This window comes from Tursiops truncatus, chromosome 3 (assembly GCF_011762595.2).
Source record: "Tursiops truncatus isolate mTurTru1 chromosome 3, mTurTru1.mat.Y, whole genome shotgun sequence".
Classification (NCBI taxonomy): Eukaryota; Metazoa; Chordata; class Mammalia; order Artiodactyla; family Delphinidae; genus Tursiops; species Tursiops truncatus.
Genome location: NC_047036.1, coordinates 47773204 through 47785325, shown reverse-complemented (window position 1 = coordinate 47785325; position 12122 = coordinate 47773204). Strand labels below are relative to the sequence as shown.

Here is a 12122-nt window from a genome sequence, read left to right as displayed (position 1 = left end):
AGAGGTGTTAGTAAGACATAATCTACTGGCTTGAAAACAAGATGGAGTAACTGGTGTCAGACTAGTTCTTCTGCCATAAACAACTAGAAAACTGGACAAAAATACTAAACTTTTCAGATACTAAACAACAGCCAGTGCAGTACTGTGATCCTCGAGAGAGGGGAAACAAACGAGATAAGCCCTGTATCACCTCAGCTGGAGGCTGCTGCACAGGGTCAGGGAACCCAAGCAGAGGCTGGTTACCTCACTGAGCTAAAGAGATAGAGATGGTTGGTTAGGAAGGCTGAGGAAGCTGAAATTTGTGGGGCACAGTACCAGAACACACACACACACACACACACACACACACGGAGTTCTAGAAACCTGGATAGGGGTACCCTTGAGTGTTCAGCTGAGTATCAAACTGTATGTGGGTAGGATGAGACTCTACAGGGCCAGGAAGGTCAATTTCTGGCTAAAGAATAACTACTGGGGAGCTGTAAACTGAACAACTGCTGCAGCTTGCATGAGACTAGGGGACATTCAAGTTCTAAAAAGCCAGAGATGCCTCACCAAACCTGCAGGGCATTTAGTATAAGGACTTCAGAAAGATCACTCCTTACGAGTAAGAGTAAATTGGCACAAGAGTTGAGGTAACTCTAGATCTGCACTGTCCAATACAGTAGCCACTAGCCAAATGTTGTTATTTAAATTAATTAAATTTTAAAATTTAGTTCCTTAATTGTACTAGGCACATTTCAAGTGTTTAGTAGCCAAATGTGACTAGTGGCTACCATATTGAAAAGTACAGATACAAAACATTTCCATTATTGCAGAAACTCCTATTGAACAGTACTGCTCTAGATCCACCTGAACAAATCTTAAAAATAAAGCCTCCAAAAGTTTGGGCTGATTCACATGTAAATTAATATACTCAAAAAAAAAACAAAAACCTCAACATTTTTAAAAGGAAGACGACAAAACACAGACAGTAAACAATATACTATTTCAGTGTTTATCATCCAATCAAGAAGTGAAGAAGGAAAGTGTGATCCAAAACCAGTCAACAGAAACATGATAGAAATGATGAAATTAATAGATATGGACTTTATCACAGCTACTATAAATATGTTAAAGACTTAAAGAAAAATTAACATAAAGAGAAGAAATGTAGAAACATTTAAAAAGAACCAAATGGAACTTCTAGAGGTGAAAAATACAATACATGAAATAAAAGATGTAATGGATATGCTTAACAGCAGATTAGAACCTGCAGAAGAAGAGAAAAAAGAATCTGAAAACAAGGCAATGGAAACTATGCAAACTGAAGCAAAAGAGAGAGAAAATTGCTTAAAAACTGAACCAGAGCCTCAGTGAGCTGTTGGGCAATATTAAGCAGTCTCACATACATGTAACTGGAATCACAGAAAAAGAAGAAAGAGGAAGGAGAAAAAATAATGACTAAAAAATATATCAAATAGATAAACATATAAATCTACATATCCAAGAAACTAAAAAAACTCCAAGTAGGAAAAATACAAAACCAAAGCATATCAAAACCAGATTGCTAAAAACTAATGATAAAAGAGAAAATCTTAAAATAAGCTACAAAAGAAAGACATTTATGAGACAAAGATAAATACTATTGAGTTCTCTTCAGAAACAATGCAAGGTACAAAACAATGGAATGACTTTAATACACTGAAAAAAAATAAAAACTGTCAATTTAGAATCCTATATCCAGTGGAAACATCCTTTAAAAATGAAGGCATAATGACATTTTCAGACAAAAAAAAAAAAAAAAAAGATGTTTTTGTCACAAGCAAACTTCTATTACAAGAACATTAAAGGAAGTATTAAATACTTTAGGTTGAAAAAATGATACAATATGGAAACTTGAACCTACATAAAGGAATGAATAGTGCCAAAAATATCAGAATGAAGGACTTCATTGCAGGGAAAAATGTTAGACTTTGGGACACTCTGCTAGGTACTCAATGCCCTTTGATTTTATGTCTACCCACTCCCAGCTCCTTGAGCCCATGAGGAGCGTCATCACATTGTGCATTGAAACTACTGCTATAGATTTTGAGGGTTATCATCACTGTACCCCCACCAGAAGGACTTCTCAACCTTTGCAAAGATGTCAGTTACCACTAAATAGAGGAGAAGTACAGCCTGAAATGCAAGAGGACTATTGTGACCATATGCAGCACTCAGATTAATAGTACTACCTGGGAGACAGATGACACCTCATTCCCTCCCTACTCCCACCTGACAAAGAGCCTCTGCCCACCAAACCTTCCATGTCTTGCACCACTGTCCTGGCTTCCCTGGCCTGGGATTTGAAGCAGTATGTCAACAATGGCCCTTCTCCACTGAAGCTGAATCTGGTGGGGTGGACAATCAGAAAGTCATGCATGAGGTTAACTCGTTTCTGAGAAGGTCACATCAAAGAGTCCCCTGGAGTGAAGTACTGAAGGATATCATTCTCAACCAATCTCAGGGAAGAAGAGAAAGAAACCATACTGACAACAGAGAAAGCACAAGCTGTACCAAAATCTGATATTTCAGAACTTTTCCTAAGTATATTGTTTATGAATGACTATTGTTCTGTGACAATCTCTCTCATTTCAACAGGCACCAGGGGTGTTCAGTTGGAGCAAATTAGCTTAGGCTTGAGTTGTTTACAGAGCCTTAATATTGGAAAAATAGACAAACTCAGTTGTGAAAAGTATTGTGTTAAATGTTTGAATTTATATATTTTTCTACATCAAATTATAAATTACCATTGTTTGTGTAGGATTACATTGAAAAAAGATTAAAAAAAAAGCTCTGGATGCATTTAACAAGCTTAACCCTGTTTTTGTAGTTTAGACAAGTTAATGGTTATTTATTGTGCACTATTTATTAATTCAGTGATGAGAACTCAAGCCCCCAAAAGGTTGCAGCTCAAGTCCTTTTCAGTGCCACTTCTTTGCTAAGAGCCCTGCTTAAGAGCCCTTTTGGTAGCTGTCCTGTTGTTGTACTACATGTTGCAGATTGCTAAGTGTGGTAATCACAAAAGCATTTTTAAAGTTGTTTTTTATTAAACTACCAACATACAGACAAAAATTAAGGCCTGAAAATGCAGTCTTCAAACATGTTGACTCAAAGAGGTTAGGAATTATATTATCCCAATCTAATCATATAGTCCCTTATGTGAAAATCTAGTACACATGACTTTTGGTGTAGAAATGGTGAAGAAATCAGCTCTAATATACAGTTATAGCTGTGGGAGGTACTATAACAGATCTGGATACTTGGACTATAAAAAAAGAGGTGAAACAAATGGCAGAATAGGACTAGAGGTCTCTGCGATGATGCCTTGGGAGAGATAAAGGACACTAAGGCAATGCAAACCTGAACCTTGGAACCATACTCTAGCATCTGAGGGAAGAGAGAGAGAGCTGTCCACAAGTGCTCTCTGATGAAGTCATCTTGACTGGAAGAAAATTTAATTACTCAGTGAGTACTGGAGAAAGAAAAGGGCTGAGAAATATCTGAGTGAGTTAAAACAGTTTCCCAAAGATTTTTCTGTCTCAGGTATCCAGTCATTCTGCATCTCTGGGGCCACACTTGGACAAGAGGTGAAGGAGTGAACAGTTCTGAGTCTACGCTATTAAACAGAATTGAGTATTTGGATACAGATCTAAGCATACATACAAGAGCATTTAGGAATATCTATTATTACACATATACCTTGTGGACAAGGGCATATAAATACAAATTAAAAATTACCCGTCATTAATAATTTATGTAAAGTATCACTAGTATTTTTAAATTTAGTGTGCTTATTTGTATGTGCCACATGTATGTATAAATAAAAAAGAAAAATGGTTTTCATGACATAATTCAGGAGCTCAATCCCCTAACCCTGTTTCTCTCTTTAGAGTCTCAGCCTAGTAAAGAGAAAATTCTTCTGTCAAGGAATATTTCAGTAATACACTCTATGTACATATATATGATGGTGTGATATTCATGTTAAAGATAAAATTCCACAATAATAGACTTCAAAATTATTTTATAATTTTTATACAGATAGACCTGGAAATGGAATAGAGCTAATGGTCAGTTCTTTATTAGGAAATTATAAAGTTTGTTCTAAAAGTGCTATGAACCCAGCCAGGAAAAATGGCAGGCAGAATACAGTTATACATAACAACCCATTTCTTCTTTGAGAGTCTGGCTCCACACTCCTCTGGAGTTTGGTATTTATAAATGGTCTCCATTTGGTTTCAAGTACTTGTGAACTCCATGTATACCATATATAACTACGTTCAAACTTACATACAAAAGAAATCCCAAGATAAAAAATCTAAATACAGTTTAAAGTAAATTCAACAGTGCTTCATTGTTAGAAAGTTACCATATTCAAAAGCAAGTAAAGACTTAAGAGTCAGTCTTAACAGATGTTGATAAAATTTCCCATGTCACTAAATTCTTTTTTAGCTTTCTACGGGAACAAAACCATGGCCATTTCATAATGATTCAGTTATATTACATACAAAAAACAGGAACCTAATTTTTTTTTAAGTTTTAGTTTAAAATTATAAATTACCAATACATTTGTGGCAAAAGCTTAGTGTAAATATATCTTTAATAACTATGTAGATGTGTAGATATGTACTTTTCAAAGTACACATAAAATAAAGATACAATGAAAGTTTTGGTCTTAGAAACAGATCAACTTTCTACAATATTTAAATTACTAAATACATTCTCCTCTACCCATACATTTTCACCTCTCACTAGACCATGTGATATACATAATATAAATATATTTGACTTTGACAGCCCCATTTTCTTTCCATAATTTAAACTATACACACTAATGAATAATTTTTATTTTAATCAACATTAAAAATTTTAAGGTACGACTACACTGCTTTTGGTCTATTTAAAAATATTTTGGGGGCTTCCCTGGTGGCGCAGTGGTTGAGAGTCCACCTGCCGATGCAGGGGACACGGGTTTGTGCCCTGGTCTGGGAAGATCCCACATGCCGCAGAGCAGCTGGGCCCGTGAGCCATGGCCGCTGAGCCTGTGCGTCCGGAGCCTGTGCTCCCCAACGGTAGAGGCCACAACAGTGAGAGGCCCGCGTACCGCAAAAAAAAATAATATCTATATCTATATATCTATATATATCTATATATATATATATATATATTGAAGAATACAAAAAGATTGAGTAAATAGATTTAAGTGAAGACTTGACATAAAGTATGGTACAGGTCCTCAAACCTTAGAGACATATGGTTATTGTAACATGGTCTCCTCCAGAAAGTAGCCTCCCAGTATATGCCACATACTCCACCCAGCAATCAACATGATTATAATGGGAATTTGATTTGTAACTGTTTCAAAATGTTCTAAGATGAATATTCTTTTTACAGTGTCAACTTTATAACATACCAAGAAACAATTTAAACCTAACAATAGCAGTAGCAATGCCTAAGCTTGAAAATATTGCCAAATTGTTTAATTAAACTACATTTTCTAGTTCTACAAGTTGAACTGCCAGGATGAAATAGTAAGTTATTATATCACCCTTTTTCAATGTATGAAAGAGAGAAGAGAAAAAAAGAGGTGAGGTTATGAGGTCACCAAAATGTTATGAGATCACCAAAAGGTACTCTGTGCTCAGACCAGAGGCGATGCCTGCTAGATTAGTAATCAAAAATGAATTTAATCTTGCCTGGGTAGGAGTAGAAGCCAAAATGGTAAATAAATGACAGAGCGTAGGTTAGTATGATAGCGCTGGGTTGCCTAGAAATCTACTAGAATGAAACAACAACCAAGCAAGTTCTGCTTACAGAAGCTGCTCCTGCTATGTGTTCTTGCCAATCACTAGTGTGACTCTGCCAAGTCAATGTCACCTTTAATTTATTCACATTCAAGTCTGCTGCAAACAGACTTTGATCAATCACAATAATGAAAATGTAGACTGAGTTTTGTTGTTTTGACATGCTTTCTTGAACTTTTCTCCTTCATTTTTTCAAAACACTTCTAATTGCAAGAAGTTGGTCTCAATGGTTCCTGTTATTTGAGGGAACAATTGTTAAGGTTTGTTTATTTTCCTTGCTCGCTAGGAATTTCTGGCATTGAGTTTTCTTTCTTTGAACTTGAGCCAGATTAATTATTAAATCTCAAAATGTCACTAAAATGAACTAATCACAGAGCTCAAGTCATTAATAGTTTTGCAGGTGGTATTTCCCTTAATAAAACAAATGAACTCCCATATATATATTAAAAAAAGACCTTTGAGCATAAAGACACAATCATTTAATTGAAAAAGGAATTTAGCAGTTAAACATTAATAAAAAAACAATTAGAGTCATTTAACATTAGTCCTATTTAATTGAACTGCCCTGGTGGGAGACAAAGAAAACCTTGCTCCCTTGCGTGAGAAGGGGAAAGACCATAATCCCTGGAAGAGAAGGCAATGTCAGGTCCCCATGGCTTTCCGGGCATGGACTTTGAGAGTGGGAAAGAAATGGCAGAGAGGCTGGAGCCCTGGAGGAAAAAGAAGGTTCCATCTGTGAATGACTGCTAACATTTATTGAGCTGTTATGTGCCAGCTGCTGTAGGGAGAAAAGAGTTTCTCTCTCCGAGGTTGAGAAAGGGAAGTAGAGGAGGTGGGCAAGAAGGTGAGACACAAAGTTAGAGAAGCTGCAGTTCCCGCTATACAGAATCTGCCCTAAAGATTCAAAAATATCATGGCCAGAGGTTTCCCTCCCCAGGACCTAATGCAAGGATACTGTCCCCCGATGAAAGGGACAGCAGGACCTGGAGCCCTGAAAGATATACTCATTCATTCATGCATTTTTCATTCAATAACTATATACTGAGCACCTACAGTTCAAGGCCCTGGGGATACAGAGGATAAAACCTGGCTCCGACTCTTATGAAGCTTTCTTGTGGGTAGAGAGGACAGGCAAAGGCGGTGACTTTTGGAGGACTCAAGGTAGGGAAGAGCTGAGTTAGCACCAATGGCCAAGTACCAGGCTAATGCTTATGGGTTCTTTCCTATTTTCTCATTCACTCATTCATTGGTTCATTCACACATTGAGAGCCCACTATGTGCCAAGGATAAAGAGTTAAAAGAAACAATTTTTTACCCTGTTCTTAAGGAACTCACAATCTAGGAAAGATAGATGTGTAAAAAATTAATTAAATTTACTATATGATAAGTTCTGTGATAAAATCAAGTAAAGAATGTTATGAGGGGCTTCCCTGGTGGTGCAGTGGTTGAGAGTCCGCCTGCCGATGCAGGGGACACGGGTTCGTGCCCTGGTCTGGGAAAATCCCACATGCCGCGGAACAGCTGGGCCCATGAGCCATGGCTGCTGAGGCTGCGCGTCTGGAGCCTGTGCTCCGCAACGGGAGAGGCCACAGAAGTGAGAGGCCCGCGTACCACAAAAAACAACAACAACAACAAAAACAACAACAAAAAAGAATGTTATGAGACTGCAGAAGAAAAGTTGGTGTTCCTATTATTATCCACAGGGTGGGGAGTAGGGGGTTAGAAATGACTTCCTAGAGAAGATGATGCCTGAGTCTTAACAACAGGAATTAACCAGAAAACTGAGAAGAGGGGGCATTCTGGGAAGAGGTAAGTGTACACTTAGAGGTATGAAGGAGTAAAGCAGCACAGCAAATTCAGGATACTGTAAGCAGTTCATACGGCATGAAGCGGTCAGAACATGCTGAATCTTATAATGCAATGTTAGGACATTTAGATTTTATCCTGAAATATTCTGACTTCGAAGCAAGAATAGGATTTCCAGATAGAAGAGTAGAATGATCAGTTAATTTGAATTTCAGATAAACAAAAATTAATTCTTTAGTATAAGTATGTTCTAAATATTGCATGGGACATACTCACTTATAATTATTGTTTGAAATTTAAATTTAACTAGGTGCCCTGTATTTTTTTTTTTTTTTTTTTTTTTTTTGCGGTACGCGGGCCTCTCACTGCCGTGGCCTCTCCCTTTGTGGAGCACAGGCTCCGGACGCGCAGGCTCAGCGGCCATGGCTCACGGGCCCAGCCGCTCCGCGGCATGTGGGATCTTCCCGGACCGGGGCACGAACCTGCGTCCCCTGCATCGGCAGGCGGACTCTCAACCACTGCGCCACCAGGGAAGCCCTGCCCTGTATTTTTATTTGTAAAATCTGGCAACCATAGCAAGACTTAGCATTAAAAAAATGACTCTGGCAACTGTAGAAACTGAATTGGAGGGAGGCAAGACTGGACTAGAGAAATCAGTTTGGGTGCTACTGCAGAAATGCAAGTGAGAAATCATTAGGGCAGGAACTAAGGCAATGGTAGTGAGATGGAGAGAAAAAGATAGACTGTTGAGACATTCAAAAGGAGAAAGGTCTTGGTCACCAAGTATGTGGAAGTGAAGGAGACCAGAACAATCCCCAAGTTTCTGATGAACGATGATGGATAATGCCATTAATTAACCATAGTAGGAAACAGAGAAAAAGAGGAGTTCCATCTTAGACATACTGAATTTGAGATGTCTATAAAATATCCAAGTATTCTGTATCGAACTGTTAGCTCCTTCTTCTTAGCCAAACCTCAAAATACTGAAGCGCTTCAGGACTCAATTCTAGGCCCTCTTCTTTGCCTATACTTTCTCCCTAGGTAATTATTTCTATATATGCTGAAGAATTTCAAACTTATACTTTCAGGCCTGACCACTCTCCAAGCTCCAGAATCATATAGCCAACTATCTAACTGAAGTCTCCACTTGGATGCCTAATGGACATTTTAAATTAAATATATCCAAGACCAATGAAGCTCAGAGGACTAGCTCAGGGTCACACAATTAGCCTAGACTTGAAACGGAAGCTTCTGTCTCCACTGCGTTCTTTCCTCTACTCATACTGCTTTGCACAGTTCTCAGCAGGCCCCTGCAGTGCTCAGCATACAGCTGGGCTCAGTAGAGTCGGCCTCACTGCATTGTTCCCCTGACACCTGGCAGCTGTGCCTAGTTTCAGTCAGGCCTCATCCTATTCCCATTCTTCACACGCTGAGATCCAGACAAGCTCCAAGGTGACGTCCCACTGCACATACACAGAGAGGGGCCATCCAGCTAACGGGCAGCTCTGAAAGTTAACTACCATACTCTTAAAGTAGCCTTTCTGACATATCAAAGGCAAACATGGGCAGGATCTGGGGAAGAGGAAGAGGCTACTGGGATGTCCTCATGGTGGGAAGCAGCACTTCTGCCAGCAGAAGCTAAATCAGCCTCCCTTACACAGCTATATTTACTAAAACTATTCCTACTTTCCTTTACCACCTACATCCACCTAGCACTAAATCCTATCAATTCTTCCTCAAAAAGGTATCTTGAATTGTGTGGTTCTCTCCATCTTCATTACCAACAACATTTCTTGCCTAGATTACAATCGCTTCCTAATAGGTCTCCTTGGTCCTCTATGATCTAATGTCCACGTATCAACCCCTGACTTTTCATGCCACTTCCCACTAACAATTCTTTAACGGGTCCTTAGAACAAATCCCAAACTTGCCCATGACAGACATGGAGATACTCTGATTAGCTCCCCCTTCAAGAAAGGACTTGCTTCAGGTGCAGGGAGTGTGGTGGGCAGACAGCCTACACTGTATAGCCATACCATGGCTTATCAACAGATAGACATTTGGGTTGTTTTCTAGACTTTCACTATGTCATATTCACTATTTCTTTTACAGATAGTGAGTTATGCTAAATCATGTATTTTTACCAGATAATTCTGAGTAGATTTCTAGAAGTTGGATTGCTAAGGCACAGGGTAAGTACATATATATATTCTGCTATCTCAAAGAGAATGGGTTTTTGACTGCCCTTTCTACCTCCCTCCTCTCCTCCTTCTTCCCCCCATTACTCAGTGCCTAGAATATCTAGCACATTATAGGTGCTCAATATATATTTGTTGAATTAATGAATTTGGCTTTGCATATACACTTTACTAACTGCTGAAAGATCAGATGAAATTTGTATTTTGCAGTTGTGTTATAAGTCCAAATCTAAACTTCAACACCTAGTTATAAGTCCAAATCTAAACTTTAATAGCTAGTAATCAATGATAAATCATATTCCATTAATAAAACAAATTCTGATTCTAAGTGACTTAAAGCCCTTCTCTTCATATGCTAGAAAAGTCTTAATAACTTGAAAACTGAGAAAAGACAGGTACAAATTTATTTATACTCCTGCGAGCTTACACTAGTTTTTGAAAAAATCAATGTAGTAAAGTTGACTAAGTTTGCTCTTTTGAAAATTGAGAAAAAATTATTTCTGTTTTTCTTCGTGTACCTTTTACCTGTCAACCAGTAAGTATTTGACTTAAAATATATCACCACTCAAATACAAAGTTCCTAACTTAGGAAGGCGTTAAAGGGAGAAAGTTGAAAAATAAACCAATTATTTTGGACTTAAAACACTTCTTTTCCCTCAGAGAAATGGTTTTATAATGATGGTTATATTCCCTGCCTAGTATATATATTAAGCAATTTAACCACAGTGTAGCATATTTGCAATAAAAAATACAATGTGATACAATCACAGTACCTCATCCATAGTGAGTACGACTGAATTGAGACTTGAAAACAGGCTGCTGACATCTCAGAGGGACAGCTGGTACTGTTTCCCCAAAGAGGCAAGGGTACTATGGGGAGATAGATGGGTAAGTGACCCTCAGTTCAAATGGAGCTCTCCAGTCCACACACCTCCAAAGAGTGTCCAAGCATCTTCCTTCCTATTGTGGGATTGGAGAAGATAGAAATAAGAGGATAGGCTTGGGAAAGGGTAGGTAGTGGTAGAGAGTGGGAGAGGGTGACCACATGGCCAACTAGAAATGCAGCAGTCAGATAAACAACCGCCACGACACCAGCAATAACAACAACACCCACTTCAGGCAATGTGAGTAGCACCGACAGGCAGTTGAGGCTGTCTGCAGCAATTATACCGGGAAGAGAGTGGAATTCCCAGAAGAGTAGCGGCTGATGAAACCAACTGAAATGACATGGTGGGAAGGAGAGACGATAAAAGGAAGGAACCACAGAAACATTTTTTCTCCTAAGAGAGAAATGAAAAGGCTAGAATATTAATTAGGATTGTAGAGTGAGTTCTAAAGGTCAGGCAATCAGGTGAGCAAGCAGGTGTAAATTCAACTGTGCATCAGTTGTAGTCTAGGAGCCAGGCTTCCTTTAGGTTTGGTGCCAGGAGAAAAAGAAAGGCTCAGGAGTGTCCCAGCCTAATGGAGACAGGAAAATGAACAAACAAGGTGGGTGAGAATTCTTATGGGAACTGGGGGGAGGGCAGCCAAATGGTCACTGAGAAATAAGAACAAAGGCAAAAGGAAATCAAGGGCAGAGAAGCAAGGGGCTTCCTAAGGCACTCACCAAGAGACCTCAGCTGAGGTCTGACCTCTCTTTCACTTTCATTTACATACTCATTTGATATGACTGAGCTCCTACTCTGAGCCAGGCACTGTTCTAGATCCACGAGATACAGCAGAGGACACGAGGCAGTTCCTGCTCTCATGAGGCTTCAATTCTAGAACGAAGAGAGAAATGATAAACTAGCGAATATAAGCTAACTGGTAACTGCCTGCTATTGCCATATCCTTCTCATTTGATCAGCGTGCCCTTTGAGTTTACTAAGAAACAGGAAACTTGAAATAGTAAACTACCAAAGGAGTAAACAGAGCTTTCTTTAGCTCCTTTTGAATGTTCCTTTTTCCCCTCAAAATCACTTTTTTTCTATAATATATCTTGAAACAAACACTGAAATTTAAACAAAAATCTATGAAGTCAAAGTGTAAATCACTTACAATTTCATATTCACTGTTGAAAAGTCTGGAGTATGTAATTATATACTTTCCCCTATAGTACACATACATTTATAATATGAATATATGTCATTTACAAATGTATATTTATAATTATAAATAAGATGTGCATACTGTTTCATAAACTGATTTTTCACTTAATAGTTTCCAGGTATCTTTTGGTGTCAATATATAGATGTATATTACCCCTTTTTTGAAATTAATGTATACTTTACTACTTATTCTTTACTATTTTTACTTT

At 38.4% G+C, this 12122-nt stretch overlaps 1 protein-coding gene across 3 annotated transcripts in view; it reads right to left on the bottom strand.

Annotated features, from left to right (window-relative positions):
• NDUFAF2 (NADH:ubiquinone oxidoreductase complex assembly factor 2) overlaps nucleotides 1–12122 on the bottom strand; it is a 342196-nt gene that overhangs the window by 163471 nt on the left and 166603 nt on the right. Inside the window, exons 6-7 of one of the 3 annotated variants that reach the window (XM_073802139.1) lie at nucleotides 11433–11586; nucleotides 10600–10786 (exon numbers count right to left, since the gene is read on the bottom strand). The exons of 1 other annotated variant lie outside the window; for it this stretch is intronic. In XM_073802139.1, the coding sequence (XP_073658240.1) occupies nucleotides 11581–11586 (6 nt within the window). In that variant the 3' untranslated portion in view covers nucleotides 10600–10786; nucleotides 11433–11580. One more of the 3 variants, XM_073802141.1, reaches the window with a different exon arrangement.